The sequence below is a fragment of the Ascaphus truei genome, chromosome 2, assembly GCF_040206685.1.
Source record: "Ascaphus truei isolate aAscTru1 chromosome 2, aAscTru1.hap1, whole genome shotgun sequence".
Classification (NCBI taxonomy): Eukaryota; Metazoa; Chordata; class Amphibia; order Anura; family Ascaphidae; genus Ascaphus; species Ascaphus truei.
Genome location: NC_134484.1, coordinates 58,683,310 through 58,701,774, shown reverse-complemented (window position 1 = coordinate 58,701,774; position 18,465 = coordinate 58,683,310). Strand labels below are relative to the sequence as shown.

Sequence of the window (18,465 nt, the reverse complement as noted above, 5' to 3'; positions counted from 1 at the left end):
TATATAAATAAAATACATTTAATAAATTCCTAGGCAGAACAACATTTGTTTTTGACATAAATGTATTTATTGTATTACATTATACTACAATTAGTCCTTGTTACGTGTGTGTGTGTGTGTGTGTGTGTGTAAATGTCGGATCTAGAAATAAAAGCCAGATGTGAATGACTAGTTTCCTGAACCCCTTAACCAGCGTCTGGACGTCCCCGCTTCACAATATCTAAAGCAGCAATCCTGCCTGGGATCTTACCTGATCCTCAGTCCCTCAATGTCCAGGTACCCTCATTCCCGCAATGTTATACATTGGAAGGGATGTGTTCCCTACCTGTCTTCTGGGTTAGGGGGGGTTCCGATGTCTTCCGTGTGAAGCTTGGGTCAGATCTGGAAGAAAGCAGTATAAGTTATTTTGGTGTAGTATAGGGCAGTTAAGATATATAGGGTAAATAAGAGATCCAGAGTGTGAGACAGAGTGTGGGTGAGAGACACAGCGAGAGAGGGTGAGAGAGGGTGACAGGGAGAGCGAGAGAGGGTGACAGGGAGAGGGTGACAGGGAGAGTGAGAGAGAGGGTGACAGGGAGAGCGAGAGAGAGGGTGACAGGGAGAGCGAGAGAGAGGGTGACAGGGAGAGCGAGAGAGAGGGTGACAGGGAGAGCGAGAGAGAGGGTGACAGGGAGAGCGAGAGAGAGGGTGACAGGGAGAGCGAGAGAGAGGGTGACAGGGAGAGCGAGAGAGAGGGTGACAGGGAGAGCGAGAGAGAGGGTGACAGGGAGAGCGAGAGAGAGGGTGACCGGGAGAGAGAGAGAGGGTGACCGGGAGAGAGAGAGAGGGTGACCGGGAGAGAGAGAGAGGGTGACCGGGAGAGAGAGAGAGGGTGACCGGGAGAGAGAGAGAGAGGGTGACCGGGGGAGAGAGAGAGAGAGGGTGACCGGGAGAGAGAGAGAGGGTGACCGGGAGAGAGAGAGAGGGTGACCGGGAGAGAGAGAGAGGGTGACCGGGAGAGAGAGAGAGGGTGACCGGGAGAGAGAGAGAGGGTGACCGGGAGAGAGAGAGAGGGTGACCGGGAGAGAGAGGGTGACCGGGAGAGAGAGAGAGAGGGTGACCGGGAGAGAGAGAGAGAGAGGGTGACCGGGAGAGAGAGAGAGAGAGAGGGTGACCGGGAGAGAGAGAGAGAGGGTGACCGGGAGAGAGAGAGAGAGAGAGGGTGACCGGGAGAGAGAGAGAGAGGGTGACCGGGAGAGAGAGAGGGTGACCGGGAGAGAGAGAGAGAGGGTGACCGGGAGAGAGAGAGAGAGGGTGACCGGGAGAGAGAGAGAGAGGGTGACCGGGAGAGAGAGAGAGAGGGTGACCGGGAGAGAGAGAGAGAGGGTGACCGGGAGAGAGAGAGAGGGTGATCGGGAGAGAGAGAGAGGGTGATCGGGAGAGAGAGAGAGGGTGACCGGGAGAGAGAGAGAGGGTGACCGGGAGAGAGAGAGAGAGGGTGACCGGGAGAGAGAGAGGGTGACCGGGAGAGAGAGAGAGAGAGAGAGGGTGACCGGGAGAGAGAGAGAGAGGGTGACCGGGAGAGAGAGAGAGAGGGTGACCGGGAGAGAGAGAGGGTGACCGGGAGAGAGAGAGAGAGAGAGAGAGGGTGACCGGGAGAGAGAGAGAGAGAGGGTGACCGGGAGAGAGAGAGTGAAGAGAGGGTGACCGGGAGAGAGAGAGTGAAGAGAGGGTGACCGGGAGAGAGAGAGTGAAGAGAGGGTGACCGGGAGAGAGAGAGTGAAGAGAGGGTGACCGGGAGAGAGAGAGAGGGTGACCGGGAGAGAGAGAGAGGGTGACCGGGAGAGAGAGAGAGGGTGACCGGGGAGAGAGAGAGAGGGTGACCGGGAGAGAGAGAGGGTGACCGGGAGAGAGAGAGTATGTGGGTGAGGTGGTGGGTGACTGACACTTGACTGACTCTTTGACTGACTATGTGTGGGTGTCTGTATTCACACACACTGTCTCACACTGTCCGTGTCACACACTGTGTCACACTGCCACACAGTCACACACTGTCACTCACTCTCTCACACACTCTCAAACACACCCGCACGCAGGGAGGCCTCGGCACAGTAGGGGGGCCTCCACACGGCAGCACGGGCCGCCCCACTGTCACACACTGTCACTCTGTCTCACACTCACTGTCTCACACTCTCACACACACCTGCATGCAGGGGAGGCCTCTACATGGAAGGGGGGGTCTCCACCCGGCAGTGCGGGCTGCCGCACAGAAGGGGGGGCCTCCGCTAGGCAGGGGGACGGCCACACGGTAGGGGGACCTCCGCATGGCAGCGCGGGCTGCCGCTCGGCAGGGTGGCCTCCACCCGGCTTGGGGAGCCGCCGCTCGGAAGGCAGGGGCCTCCGCATAGCAGCGCGGGCTGCCGCTCGGCAGGGTGGCCTCCACCCGGCTTGGGGAGCCGCCGCTCGGAAGGCAGGGGCCTCCGCATAGCAGCGCGGGCTGCCGCTCGGCAGGGGGGCCTCCGCCCGGCATGGTGAGCCGCCGCCCGGAAGGCAGGGGCCTCCGCATGGAAGGCAGGGGCCTCCGCATAGCAGCGCGGGCTGCCGCTCGGCAGGGGGGCCTCCACCCGGCTTGGGGAGCCGCCGCTCGGAAGGCAGGGGCCTCCGCATGGCAGCGCAAAGCCACATTGCAGGGGGGACGCAGCTTGGTAGGGGGGGGCGAGACACGGTAAGGGGGGGGGGGGCTAAGACACGGTAGGGGGGGCCGAGACACAGTAGGGGGTGGCTCCGCATGGCACGCGGGCCGCCGCACGGAAGGGGGGGCGCCGCCCGGCAGGGGTGACCGCCGCAAGGTAGGGGGGTTTTCCGCAGGGAATTGAGGCATGGCAGGGAAGGGACACATGGGAGGAGAGGCAGGGAAGGGAATGGACACATGGGAGGAGAGGCAGGGAAGGGAATGGACACATGGGAGGAGAGGCAGGGAAGGGAATGGACACATGGGAGGAGAGGCAGGGAAGGGAATGGACACATGGGAGGAGAGGCAGGGAAGGGAATGGACACATGGGAGGAGAGGCAGGGAAGGGAATGGACACATGGGAGGAGAGGCAGGGAGGGAATGGACACATGGGAGGAGAGGCAGGGAGGGAATGGACACATGGGAGGAGAGGCAGAGAAGGGAAGGGACACATGGGAGGAGAGGCAGAGAAGGGAATGGACACATGGGAGGAGAGGCAGGGAAGGGAATGGACACATGGGAGGAGAGGCAGGGAAGGGAATGGACACATGGGAGGAGAGGCAGAGAAGGGACACATGGGAGGAGAGGCAGAGAAGGGAATGGACACATGGGAGGAGAGGCAGGGAAGGGAAGGGACACATGGGAGGAGAGGCAGGGAAGGGAAGGGACACATGGGAGGAGAGGCAGGGAAGGGAATGGACACATGGGAGGAGAGGCAGGGAAGGGACACATGGGAGGAGAGGCAGGGAAGGGAATGGACACATGGGAGGAGAGGCAGAGAAGGGACACATGGGAGGAGAGGCAGGGAAGGGAATGGACCCATGGGAGGAGAGGCAGAGAAGGGACACATGGGAGGAGAGGCAGGGAAGGGAAGGGACACATGGGAGGAGAGGCAGGGAAGGGAATGGACACATGGGAGGAGAGGCAGAGAAGGGAATGGACACATGGGAGGAGAGGCAGAGAAGGGACACATGGGAGGAGAGGCAGAGAAGGGACACATGGGAGGAGAGGCAGGGAAGGGAAGGGACACATGGGAGGAGAGGCAGGGAAGGGAAGGGACACATGGGAGGAGAGGCAGGGAAGGGAATGGACACATGGGAGGAGAGGCAGGGAAGGGAATGGACACATGGGAGGAGAGGCAGGGAAGGGAATGGACACATGGGAGGAGAGGCAGGGAAGGGAATGGACACATGGGAGGAGAGGCAGGGAAGGGAATGGACACATGGGAGGAGAGGCAGGGAAGGGAATGGACACATGGGAGGAGAGGCAGGGAAGGGAATGGACACATGGGAGGAGATACAGGGAAGAGAATGGAGGCATGGGGCTTACCTTCTTGCTCCTTGCAGCAGGATCCAAAGGGAGGGGCCACCGTCACAGCGCGGGCTCACATAGAGCAGGGAAAATTTCAGCGCGAGCATGGAAAATTAAAAACAAACACGTGTGCTGCTTTGGCCAATAGGAGCTCGCCCAGATGTTAAATCCACTCGCCCCGGGCGTACAAATGTATATTATTGTCGAACACTGCATATACATATACATATACAGTATATGAGAGGTGTATGCAAATGAGATGTCAAACTAGTTTTTTTGCATAGATAATAATTCATGGATAACGGTGTTAACTATTTATTTATTTTTAAATATATATATCACGTCAAGTTGCACGCCCTTTTTGGGGGTGATTTTGTATTGATATTGGAGTATAATGAATGGACCCCTTGGTCTGATGTTTTTACCATACAATATATATATAGCAATACTCTTGTTCTACATTTACAAATATAAATCTTTTGAGATGATGATTTTTGCTGTGGACGTAACTTTCCAGCTATACTTTCTCCCTTGCGCCCCCCTGTCTGCTCTCCCCCCTGCTCACGCCCGCCCTCCTTACCTTAGCTCCGGCGTTCTGACGCCACAACGTCATGTGGCGTCACATTGCAATGGCGATGCGTCGCCAGAAGCTGTCTGAGCCAAGGTGTAAGGGACCATACATAGGTCTTCGCTGCTCCCCCTGTGTTTAATTTAAATGCCTTCTGGAAGAGTGTGCGGCCTCTGTAAGCACTGCGCCCGCCCAACCCCCCAGAAAATCTCACGCCCCCAGTTTGCGCACCCCATCTCTATTTCAATAAGTGATATTTGGAAAATGAGTAACATGTATTATTGAAACATTTTGGAAATTAAAGGTTTATTCATAGGTAGAAACAATTCGGCAAAAGTTTTATACACTCAAAAATAACGCAGAAAATCACTTTCTTGTGGTAACAATTAGAGGCTTTTTTTCTGTAAAACTCGTATTGCAAAACTGTTTTAATTTTTTTCATATCAAAGCAATGCAAAATCCTTGCAGGTACTGTACAGTATAAGGTCTCCTTTTTGCAATAACATCCTTCAAAGAAATAAAGAATTCTGTGATGGCATTGACTGTCCATGGCTCTTCTTTGGACAGAGATGTAGATTGTTGTGTTTGAAATAGAAATAACAGCCAATTATATTTTCAGCATCTGTGAATTGACCTCCAGCTGTGGTTGCTCTGTGAAACCCTGCGGTTCCATAGGAGTTCACCTGGGCTTCCCTTAGAAAACTGTAGTAATGGCATACAGTAAACTCTTAAGAGAAAATAATTGTATTTGTACCATATTTTAAATATAATTTGTAAAAAGGATATTGTGTAATGTTCTAAATTTTATAAGGATGTTTGTTTAGTTAAAGAGTCTATGCCCAGCCAGGCAATAGCATCCTTAAAGACAGTTAGTGGGCTGTACTGTAGTTCTTCAAAGCCACAGAACATTTTTAAGGGGTTCCATGGAGTCGCAATTTATTCCTCAAGGGTCCACAATGGTTTTTAAAGATTAAGAAATACTGATCTGCAGTGTAGAAGATGAGCTGAAAGTTGGCCCCTGCCAAGCTAAATGAGCTATTTTGAATAGCTACTAAAGAGCTTAAGAAGAGAAAAAATATGCAGAGCTCCAACTTGGAGATTTCTTAGCAAGTGCTAAGAAATATTTTCTTTATTTATAAAAAGTTTTACTAGGATGTAATAGATTGAGTGACCGCTCGTTTTCAAGTATGTCCTGGGCACAGTTATGATGAGAATACAAGGTTGCATTAAATGAAATGAGGTTATACATTATATTTAAAGACATTTCGTGAACAATTAAAGATAATATATGTTATGGGTGTACAGTAAGTAACAGTTACAGACAAGATTAAAATGTGAGACAGTTGAAGTCTTAAAAGAATTTAGACTGGTGATGGCTGTGAGAGTCTCCGTTAGATTGTTTTCAGTTGTGAGATGCACGGTATAAGGAGGAGCGGCCGGATTCTTTCAACGTTGACATCGAGAACAGTCTTTTGGAGTCGGATCTCGGGTGAAAAGTGCTGCGTGTGGTAGGGGTGAGGAGCTTGTTCAGATACAGTAGGCGGCTAGCTTGTCCAGAAATTATTTGAAAGCAAGACAGGAAAAATGTACTTTGGCTATCACTTGAGTCTGGGTGCAAACTAGAATTTAGGTGAACTACTGGATTTCACAGTGATGTGTGTTGTAGCTACATAGTAGGACAAAGCGACCTTTTGAGTTGTAGAGGGTGTCAAGTTTGCTAAGGTGAGTTTGGGGTGCTGTACCATAAACCAGCGGTGCGCAAACTGGGGGGCGCGAGACTGCCTGTGGGGGGCGCCCGGTTTACAGAGGCCCTGCGCGCTTCCCGAAGGCACTTAAGTGTCAGAGGAGCTGCAGGGCCTCTGTAAACCTTTTACTTACCTTGGCTCCACACGCATCGCCATGGCAACGCGGCGTCAAGTGACGCAGGTTGAGGTAAGTGGGGGTGAGGGGGGACGCGGGGGTGAGGTGATCGCCGGCAGGGGGGTGCAGGGAAAAAAGTTTGCCATATTCTATGTCCCCATAGTCTATAATTGGCATTAGCATCTGCTGTGCGTTATAGGATTTGTTCCTATAAAGTAAACCTAGTTTGAATGTCAGAGTATCAGGGTATCAATGTGCAACCCAAAGGTTAAATAGGAATGAAGTCATATATGCCCAGATATTTAAAACTAGTGACAGGGCTAGAATGGTGTTAGAGTTGGCGCTGATCTGTAGCTCTGTTATAACATTTTATTGTATTGTATAACTTCAACACCCACCATTGTGATATGTTAATTGGACTAGGTGTGCTATCCCTTGAGTCCAGACGCAACATACATCTTTCCTGTGTTACCCTCAAATGTTTTCTGGACAAATTATCCCATTACCCGAGCAGGCTTCTCACCCTTACTGTACGCAGCACTTATCTCCTTCGATCCGCCTGCAGAATCCTGCCTATAGTCCCATGGTTCAATAAAGAATCTGTTCGCTCTGCCTTCTCGTACTGAACACCCCACTGCTGGAACAATATACCGGGGTCGCTCAAAACCGCCTCCTGTCTAAGTTATTTTAACACTTCTGCATATTCCTAGACATGTTTTTAACTGTAACGTGTAATGTTGTCAGCTTTACTTTGTGCCCAGGACGTACTTTAAAACCAGAGGTATCACTCGATACTTTTTATAAATAAAGTGCAGATGCTGAGTTTTTGGATACCAAAATGACAACACACGGCACTGTGTGTTACTGTTGGCTCCCTTGGTGTTATTATGGAATTGGTCAAATGTTTTTCTGCCCTTACTATCCTGTAGAGGATTTGTGTCACTGTTTTTAACTAATAGAACCTTTTTGTATGTTTTCGTATTCAGCATCACAATACAGAGATAGTAACCACGTTCAATTAGATGAGTCCTGTAGGTCAACACTAAAATGGCTGTCTTTCAGAGTATCACCGTGCGAAATGTGTCATTCCATGTAATGCAGCATATGCGAGGCTCCCTTACTTTTCAGGAAAACCCCCAAAGTGCTATGAAAATGCACACTCCTAGCATCTTAAACGCTTCAGTGCCCTATAGATGTACAGTGTACATCATAAAGGGTGGCACCCTATCAACCCTTAGGCGTTACTCTGTATATCATTGGGTTTTGTTTGTTTGCTTCTAGGGGCTGTTTGCAATGTGGAGCACAGACCGGGAACTAACAGAATCAGGAAGTGAGCGCGAGAGTGGTCACGGGATTGCTAGTGCCAGAGGTTCTGTGGTCACGTCAGAGGTGGCAGGATCCTCCGGCACTGTGGGAGTTAATACCTGATGCCAATCCGTTACTGTACTCTGTAATGCTACAACAGAAACCATTTGTACAAATATTCAAACCCAAAGGAAAATGCACTGATTGCTTGAAAGCAATATTTTTTGTCCTGTTATAAATTGAACAGATTTTTTTTTTCCCCCCAAAGCTGACACTTTAAAAAAAGAAAAAAATATATTATAAGTTGATAAACACAGTACAGGATTATTCAGGTGTGATTCACCTATTTTAAGTGTTTAGATGTGTTGTGTTGAATCCAGAAACTTTAAAAGAAACGTGTTTATAATTAAATGTTAAGTACCGTAGAACTGATTTAAGTAAAAAGGATTTTGACAATTTGAATAAAACAAATCTTTATGCTTTGTTTGTTTTTCATTTTAGGGAACGGTCAGTGGTGTTCTTCTTGTGACTCCAAATAATATAATGTTTGATCCTCATAAGACTGATCCTTTGGTTCAAGAGAACGGTTGTGAGGAATATGGCATTATGTGTCCAACAGAAGAGGTGACCTCAGCAGCCATGTATAAGGAAATAGCCGACAGCAAACTAAAGGATTCCATACCCGTGTAAGACCATTTTTTAATGTGTTTTTTTTTATTTATTATGCTTTTGTTTTACTTTTTGTATTTTCAGCATGATTGATGGTATCTAGTAAACATATGTACAACAACTTTGAGGTGGGAAGCCAAGTGCAAATAGTAAATAAGGGAATGGTCGGAGAATAGATGGTAATCTTTTCTGGTCCTTATGAAAGATTGTTGGCCCTGGAACGATGGTATAATACGTACTGCATTTCCATTCTATGTTTGCACTTTCATTTTAGTTACAATCTACTGTAGTAGTTCCAATTTTGGGCATTATAGGTGAAAAACCTCCGTGCTTTTTGCGTAAAAAATGACATACAGACCAGAAAAAAAAACAGATTTTTAGTTCTTATTTTGAATAGGGGAAAATGACTGAACAGATTTAGCAAACATCAGCTGTAGATTATTTTATCTTAATGTGTAGTCTTTTCCATAAACTACATGTTGACGTTGGCTGTTTTTTAAAAATATTTACCCTATGTTCATGTGGCACTTGCAAGCAGCTAACAGTCTTGCTGGCTTTTTCTTGCTTATACAGTATGTTCTGGATTTTACTGTACTGTACAACAATGTTCTGCTTTTTATATTCTAAAGGGCCTCCTGGGCTTACCAAATATGAGCATAACAGTAGTAAAATGAATCTGTGAAATGAACAGTAATTTCATATTCTGTAGCCATGCATTAAAGAAGTGTGGCATAATTTTATGTATGCGAGATGTTGGAATCAAAGTTTAAAAGAAACATAGCAAAACTGTCAATGGAAGCATGTTTTAGAGAACAGTTGTATATGTTAATGTTTTTCATAACGGACTATAGAGTTTAAAACCCCAGAAAAAATGACATATGTTGAAGTTCATTAAAAAGTGATTATTTATTTTACTGTAGATGATGATGTAAATAAAGTGAGAATGCTATGACTTGCTAAGTAGAACTACTCTGGTAAACCTGCACTGCTAGAGCAATATACTTTAACTTGATACTTCTGAAAGAAAAAACTTGAGAAATGTAATTTAGTATATATATTTTTATCTAACAGAGATGTAGAACAACTGTCTTGTATGAGAGAATTCTGCCATTTTAAGAAAATTTCACACAGTACTACAAACGAGATGGATGCAAAGACGTGGGACGCAGGAAACGACAGTGCCAGTACCGCCCCACGGAGCACAGAAGAGTCCCTTTCTGAAGATGTCTTTACAGAATCAGAGCTTTCTCCGATCCGGGAAGAACTTCTCTCTTCAGATGAGCTACGACAAGACAAATCTTCAGGTGCTTCATCGGAGTCTGTTCAAACTATAAACCAGACGGATGTAGAATGTTCAGGAAACATTTCAGACTTTGCTGATGTCTCATGTGATGTAAAAGGCAGTTTTGAACCACCTGGTAATGACAGTGGTTTTCTTAGTCATGTTAATGATTTCGAAAAGGGTGAAAAATCTTTAAGTGGTGTTGAAGGTATGGATAAGCGACTGTCAGGATCTACTGCAATACTAGCACAAACCAATGAAGACAACATGGAAAGAGCAGGTTCACAAGCTGATTCTAAAGAGGAAGAGAGTTCATCAAACATTGAGCATGAAATCAGAGACCAAAACCTTTATAGAGAAGAAGCTACAACAGATAACCAAACAAAAGAGACAGGCAAGGAAGAGCCACCACCAAAGACATCTTTGGGGGACTCGGAAACTGAAGTGGAGGAGCTGCGCAAACTTTGGAAAAACCTTACTATGCAACAAGCCAAGCAACAGAGGGAAAACTTGCAGCACACTACCCAGAAAGAACCCAGGGAGAAAATATCAGCCACAGAAACACCTGGAGAAGGTAATCTATAGTGTGTGTGTGTGTGTGTGTGTGTGTGTGTGTGTGTGTGTGTGTGTGTGTGTGTGTGTGATTTGCATTAGTGTTTCTTTTATACTGTAGCATGTTGTCAATGAGTTTGGTTATTTTAAAATACTTCTGAATATATCAAATCAAAGTTGGTTTACTATTTAAATTACCTTTAACGTAATCATGTTGGTATATCTGCAATTTAACATTGTTCATCCTGTCCTTAACATCTATCCTTTTTGAAGTCTAGATCAGTGGTGCTCAACACCCTCCAACAAGTCAGGTTTGAGGAATAGCCCAGCATCAGCACAGGTGTCTCAGTCTTTGACTGGGAAGCTGGGATATCCTTAAAACCTGACCTGTTGGAGGGTGTTGAGGACTGGAGTGGAGCACCACTGATCTAGACCAGCAAACTGAGAGGCGCAAGATTTTTTTTTTGGGGGGGGGGGGGGGGGGGGGTGGCGCGCGGGTGGTTGCTGAGGTCCTGCACGTTCCCCGTGGCATTTAAATTAAATGCCAGGGAACCGCACAAGGCCTCTGCTACCTTTGCTGTTCAGCCGGCTTCGGGATGCAAGAACATGGCAACGAGGTGTTAAATGACGCTGTGGGGTAATGTGACATCACCGTTGCCTTGTGACGTAACAGGACGCAAATGACGCTGTGCGAGTTAAGGGGGGGAATGTAGGAATCAAGGCAGGGGGGGGGGCACAGCAAAATAAGTTTGGGTGCCCCTGATCTAGACTACAATCTAAGCTGTTTCATATCCCTTAGCATTAAACCTCTTAGGACCAAAGTGTAGTAATGGTATTAACATGGCAGTGCATTTTGTTACCAAAATCTGACACCTGTAAGTATTTTTAAAACGTTGTCTGTATGGTGAGCCGAGACTTGTGAGGGGTTTGATTTCTCTCTGGCTGTTTCCTTTTGTCTGTCACTTTGCACAGCCAGGTTTCTCTCTGTTTACCTCCCCTTACCTTTTATTGGCGCTCTGAGAATAGGGTGGGCCCGTAAAGTGCAGTTTGTTATTTCCAAGGGAACGGAAAAAGCCAAATTTTTGCATTTAGCACGGTTAGATTAGTTTAAGAAAGCCAATTGGATTGTTCAATAGTTTTACAAAAGGTTGTTATTTTGACCGGCTAAATGTGATTGCACCTGAAGATAATTTTGTGGTTTAATTCTTCTTTAATTCATTATATGATTTAGTTAATTGTATGATTTTTATATCCAGCACAATTGGCATTAACTGTAAATAGGAGGGCTCTTTACTAGAGTGCATCTGAAATGTTTTGTTCTTATAAGGCACGTTCTATAGCGCGCGCGGAATTTCAGTTGGCTGACGTTAGTCAGCCTTTCTATAGGCAGGGAGAGGGGAGCCGACAGACAGCGGCGAAGATGAAGAAATTAATATTTTCACGCCGCTGTGTGTGTGTGTGTGTGTGTGTGTATGTGTGTCTGTGTGTCTGTGTGTCTGTGATTGTAAAACAAAAAAATATATATTTATTAAACTTTTTTTTTTTTTTCCTTTAAAAAAAAATCTATCTAGGATTTACTTTCACTCACACAACACATGCACTCACATATACTCACACATATACACTAACCTGCAGCTCCCGGCTCTATATACATGAAAAGCATGCGGAACGTGCGTTCGCATAGGAATGCACGGCCACATGCTGTATAGAACAGCCCTTAGGCTGACAACTTCAGGTCTCAAGGTAGTGTGGGCTATAATTTCAGGACTTTTTCCTACTTTATTAAAGGTAAAAATAGAAACGGGGGCAGAGCACTGCCAACAAAATTGTGAACCACCGGTTCCTATTGACTTTTATTAAAGTAAAGTTCATGTTTTAGTCCTGTTCGCTGCTCAGTTCCACAGATAAAGTAGGAACATGACTCATTTATGGTGACAAGCGGCAGCCTATATACAATATGTGCGGCGCCCAGTAAAATCATAAATCAACCATTCTTTGCCCCAAGGGTGTTCTTCCTTGGTTGGCAGTCACACACTACTTTTTTATCTTGCATTCCCTGGCAATACTTAACCAACCTACATGTACAGTATCTGCTTCCTGTCTATGGGAAAGGCTGTATTTTTGTATGCAGCCTAGTTTCTATATCTCTGATATAGGGGGTATAGTCCTAACTGCCCATCAGAGGAAGATATAAATGGTATCTGACCAGTTACTTGCCTAGGTGAGATACTAGAAAAAACCTTTGATCCTGCCTTGAAGAAGGTACAAGTGTAAGACAACTGATAATTTTTGGTACATTTAGATTTATTAATTTAACACTACACCAAAAATATGTTTGATATAAACTTTATTGAACATTATCCATCATTGGTAAATACTGTTAGTCCTAAACTCCGGATGAGCACTACCTTTTTCATGCATTTTTTATTTATACTAGTGCGTCAGTTGCTGTAAATTCTGGTGCCCAAGAGATTTCTGTTTGAGATTGTATTGTACAGTGCTTTGTAAGGCTGAGATTATACAGCCTGCACACCCGCTCGCGACCGCGCACATAGCTTCCCGCAGCCCCAGTGATCTGTGTATATGCGTGTAGGAGATTAGGGAGGCGTGGTGGATGCGTCACAAAGCTGGTTCGCCCTCATTGGCTGAACCAGGTCATTTGGCGTTGACGTGACGCGGCAGCGCTTGTAAAGACAATTATTTAAAAAAAAAAATTGTCTCTTCTAATTGCGGACACGCACACAGAGCGGCCTCATAGGCATTAGTCAATTTGTGGTTGGCGCGCGAGCGCAATCGCAGGTTGTATAATCTCAGCCTAAACCTTGCAGGCCTCTTGGAAACCTGATCGGTCTCAATAGTATACTGTAAGAAGAGACCTGTTGGGTTACTAATGTTCTATAAATTAGGATTTCTCTAATAAATATATCTCCTGTCCTTGACAACAAATCTACACGTTTTCAAGATTCATGCAGGTACTAGAACTTTGAGTGGGGGCCAAATTAGTATTTTATATACTCAGAAACTGGCTGGAAGTCTAGATATGTGAACTGAAACAAAAGCAAACTGATAAACAGGGCTGAGAGTAGGTAGACTCATGGGGACTTGAAGACAAGAACAATGGAGAACACATTGGGGCAAAAAAAAAGTCAGTTCTGAGATGTATCGTAGATTGGGGGGTAGAGAGACAGAGCTGGAGTAGAGTTGGGCCCCGAATTACCACGTTCCGCTCATCCGGTTCGGCACTTGTTCCGTTTTTCCAACGATTTTCGGCATGACGTGCACAGCAGCAAAGTATCCGGCTGTCACTAAACAACAGTTTTAGCGCGTGCGCAACTCCTTGTCTGATGCCTTTTCTCAGCTAAACAGTCGGTTTACAGCTCTGCATCTCTGTTTTCAAAGGTACTATACAGCACAGTAGGTCCCCGCTTTACGGCGATTTCCGCTTTACAGCGGCGGCCTGGAACGGAACCCGTCGTATGAGCCGGGCCCTCCTGTACAGAAGTCTGTGATGGAGAATGAAGGTTAAGAATGCTTTTATGTGTCTGTAATATTGATTTTTTTATTGTTTATAGTAATCATTAACTAGTGTATATTTTTTTCTTAGGTATTTGTTCAGCTGTTGCCAAAGAAAAGAGACGACATCGATCTCATAAGTATTTGTGTCTAAGGGTTGGGAAGCCAATGAGAAAAACGTTTGTGTCCCATGCAAGTGCATCAATGCAACAATATGCGCAGAGAGATAAGAAGCTTGAATACTGGTTTGCTGTTCCACATGACAGGTAGGACGTTGTTTTGGTAATATTAGTAAAGTTACGTAAAAAAAACACGTGTGAAAGTTGCACTTCACTGGAATACTCATTTGAAAACTTCGCCTTTTTTGTGTACTACATACTGTACCTGAAATGGATAAGTTCCTGTTCTCCTTTCTTTGTCTTTTTTTTTTAATTGTATATTTTTTTTAAGTGGTACACACATCCATATACTCTGTTTTAACCCTTGTAGATTTAGTTTAAATGTACGCATTGGCATTTACTTGATTATATACTGTACTGTTCATCTTCCCTTGTAAAAAATACCACTAGTGAGCACATTCACACAACTCAGCCAGGTCTGCAACCCTGCCTTTCTCCATTATCTCTCAGCATACAGTGGATCCACTGCAGACAGGGATTCTGGGTAATGACATGCAAGTGAGCACGTACTGTTACCTTTTGCTTCTTGTCCATTTTAACATGAACCACTTGTAACACTTTTAGAAGATACTCGACTACTTCTAAAAGTCGGCATTTATATTTGTTTTTTATCTTATTGTTGGTGGGTTTTTTTGTTTGTTTATAAGCATATAAGCAAAAAATGTTGGGCTTGTCATACTACCACATTGCATAGTTTTATTAATATAAAGAAATGTTAAGTGTCATGTACAGTTTACTGGCTGAGAAATTACATATACACATTTTATAATAAAATCATGGACAAGATATAACATGTTGAATGTTCATATCTAGATTATTGAATAATAGTGTAATGGAAATGACACGTTACACGTTAAATACCTTTAAAAAGTTATATGAATAAACTGTTGGTTCGTATCATTCAAAGTCGTTAATCAACAATAAATCGTACTGAAATATGCTAGTATTGTACCCTTGTGACTTGTTATAGCGCTGACCTTATAGCGCTCTACCATGTTAGGGGTACCTTGTGGAAAAGTACAAAGTAACTGGCACTACCTAGGATCTTAACTACAGATGCCTGCGGAATACGTACACAATGCAAACAAGACACGCAAAAGCACAATATTACTCTGACAATCTTCAACTGAATACATCAAACCCAGCTAACTTCAGGCAGGTTATCAACAATATATTCCAGCCTTCTAACCATCAACAACTATGTGATATCATTAAGGAGGATATTACTCTTACAAATTCCACTGACATTGCAAATGCATTCAATTAATACTTTGTGGAGTGTGCTACTAACTTTATTAGTGAAACGCAACCCGAACTACAAACATGAACCTCATTCTGAGAGTACCCCTGTAGCCCAACCCTCTCCCAACACTGCCCACAATTTTCAATCTGACCCAACATCTGAAGAGGAGATAACACAAGTGCTTCTCAAATTAAAACCAAGCAGCCAATGTGGACCCGACTTACTGCAATCTAAGATCCTAGGCTGTGGCCGCTGCGGCGCGTGCTATGGTGTGCACGCCGCAGCACAGCCCTCTAAGGGGCAGGACCCAGTGGCTGTGTGTGTAGGCACGCAAAGCGCTGTGACGCGTACGCTAGCAGGGAAGACAAGAATTTGGTCTTTACGTGCCGTGACGCGATCATGTGGTTGGCGCGGACCAATGGATGAGCAGATATGGCCCCGCCCCGTGTTTCTCTAGAGCTCCCCTACAAACCGTCGATCGTGGCTTTAAACTGCACGCGCTGCCACGTCGCCAGGCGCACGTGCTGCAGGTATGACTGAAACTTGGTGCCCCAGCCATTGTCAAACTGATTGATTAGGGAAGCAATCTATTCTGTCTGCAGGCCATATCCCCAAGACCTGGAAAACTGCAAGAGTTGTCCTAATCGTCAAAAGTGGGGACAAAAACACTGTCTCAAACTACAGGCCAATCTCTCTTCTCACAATACTATCCAAAGTCATGGAAAAATGTGTCCACTCCCAATTAAGCGATCACAATACCAAGACAAATTTCCCTAGCCAATTCCACTCTGGCTTTCGCCCGAAACACTCCACGGTAACTACGCTGGTAAAAGTTTGCAATGAGATCCAGTGTGGAATGGAACGGGGATAACTCACTGGTGCAATATTCCTTGATTTTGCAAAGGCTTTTGAAACTGTTGATCATGTTATCTTGCTTAACAAACTCCAGTGCTCTGGAATAGGGAAGAATGCTTTAAACTGGTTTCATTCCTACCTGCCAGGTAGATCCCAACATGTGTCCATCTCAGGCTCTAACGCCAACCCCTTGGATATCACCCGTGGTATCCCGCAAGGCTCTGTTCTGGGGCCCCTACTCATCTCAGTGTTGATCAAAGATCTCCCTACAGCTTGTAAGGAAGCTTCATTACACATGTATGCAGATGATACAATCTTATATGCACACAGCCCTAGCCTATCTGACCTTGAATACATACTTCAATCTGACTTTTTGAGACTTGAAAATTCGATTTCCCAACACATACTGTTAATAAACACTGACAAGACTGTGACAAAGGTATTTCGGAACAAGGCCACTTTATTTATTTTTATTTTTTTTCAAACTTGTTTTTTGTTGTTGTTTCTACAAATCATAAGGGTAGGGGGGGAGGGATCAAGGCTACATTTTTAAAGCTTCCAATGAATGAGCTCCGGATCAGAACCAACGCTAATACCATCCTAGTCCCGGTTACTAGTTTTAAATACTTGGTCATATGGTTTGACTCCCATTTAACATTTGGGATGCACATTGATACCCTGACGTCCAAAAGCTATGCTAAAATAGGTGTACCTTTTTATAGGAACAAATCCTCCCGAAGTCTGCTGGTCAGAAAGCGTATCGCACAGCAGATGCTAATGCCAATTATAGACTATGGGGACATAGTATATGGCACGGCACCCCAAACCCACCTTAGCAAACTTGATACCCTCTACAATTCAATATGCCGTTTTGTCCTCCAATGCAACTACAACACACATCACTGTGACATTCTCAAATAACTAGATTGGTCATCACTTGAGCCTAGGTGCAAAGTTCATCTTTTCTGTCTTGCCTTCTGGGCAAGCTACCTGTCTATCTGAACAAGCTCCTCACCCCTACAACATGCAGCACTTGTCATCTGAGTTCTGACTCCAAAAGACTGTTCATGGTCCAGCAGAGTATCCGGCCGCACCTCCTTCTCTTACCGTGCTGCCCAAAACTGGAGCAATCTACCTGAGACTATCACTGCCTCCACCAGTCTAAATTCCTTTCAAAACTAAAGCTGTCTCACATTTTAATCTGGTCTGTAACTGTTACATACGCCTATATTATATATTAATCTCTAACTGTGCATGCTATGTCTTGTATAACAGTATTTGTGGAATAAGGAGTACTGGCCACATGTCAAATTTCTCTTTGTATTGTTTTATTTAGTTAGCTCTAGCAATTTCCCTGTATAAGACCTAAAATACCTATTTATTGTACTTCTCTTTGAATTCTTGGTCATTATTTATCACCCATAGAGATCTAGCATTTACAAATGCATGTTTCTATAGGAATTCAATTGTTCTCTTGCCTTGGGACCTTTTTGTTCAGACTGTAAATAGGAATCATGTACTGTACATTACAGTTCAGCCCACATTTGACAACTTAGATCTAAACACTGTGGCTGGTATGGGATTTAGATGTCTTGTACTGTATGAGCCCTGTTTTTAGTTTTGTACAGTTCTTTATCAAACAGCGTGAATCAACCATTGTTATGTGTTTCACTTATGTCCAGTCTTCTTTGAATTGTATGTCCTTTATTTATATAACGCCATTAATGTACATAGCGCTTTGTATCTTCTTGTACTGTTACTTCTATTTCTCCTCCCTTTCTTTTACCTTTGTTTTGCCACTTCTGGCGGTTATCTGATTTGATTTTTGATATCTTGATCTGAATTTGATTCCTTGGCCCAAGAGGTTTTTTTTTTTTTAAGTTTGTGTCAAGTAATATTTATTACCTTCAACGTTCATCACGGTCTGTACCTTTTAATCGTCCGGGCTCTGAAACATATAGTATTATATAGCAGTGGTGCTCAACTCCAGTCCTCAAACTTCCTCCCCCCCCCCCAAAACCCCAACAGGTCAGGTTTTCAGGATATCCCTGCTTCAGTACAGGTACCTCAATCAAAGCTCGGTCAACCCAGGGAGAAGTATGTCTGTCTGTGTGTCTGTCTGTCTTTATTTTATATAGCGCCATTAATATACATAGAGCATCACAGCAGTAATACATGTGGCAATCATATAAATAACAAATAATACAAATAACAGAACATGGGAATAAGTGCTTCAGACTTAAAAATGAACATTTAGGAAGAGGAGTCCTTGCTCCGAAGAGCTTACAATCTAATTGGTAGATAGGAAGGAAGGAGGTACAGAGACAGTAGGGCATTGTGGTAATACACAAAATGTCTGTGTGTGTGATTTAGCAGCTTATTGTAGAGCGAGGCCACGGTCAAGTTCTGGCGGGTTTC

General features: G+C 45.0%; 1 protein-coding gene and 1 long non-coding RNA gene across 7 annotated transcripts in view; one reads left to right on the top strand and one right to left on the bottom strand.

Moving 5' to 3' along the window:
- Positions 1–18,465, top strand: part of OXR1 (oxidation resistance 1) — a 629,370-nt gene that overhangs the window by 560,610 nt on the left and 50,295 nt on the right. For all 5 annotated transcript variants that reach the window (XM_075582481.1, XM_075582482.1, XM_075582486.1 and 2 more), the window contains 3 exons: positions 8,256–8,440; positions 9,495–10,279; positions 13,862–14,036. In XM_075582481.1, coding sequence (XP_075438596.1) covers positions 8,256–8,440; positions 9,495–10,279; positions 13,862–14,036 — 1,145 coding nt within the window. The remainder of the gene's footprint in view (positions 1–8,255; positions 8,441–9,494; positions 10,280–13,861; positions 14,037–18,465) is intronic.
- Positions 17,953–18,465, bottom strand: part of LOC142478574 (uncharacterized) — an 11,465-nt gene continuing 10,952 nt past the window's right edge. For both annotated transcript variants that reach the window (XR_012793318.1, XR_012793312.1), the window contains exon 3: positions 17,953–17,995. This is a non-coding gene — a long non-coding RNA (uncharacterized LOC142478574). The remainder of the gene's footprint in view (positions 17,996–18,465) is intronic.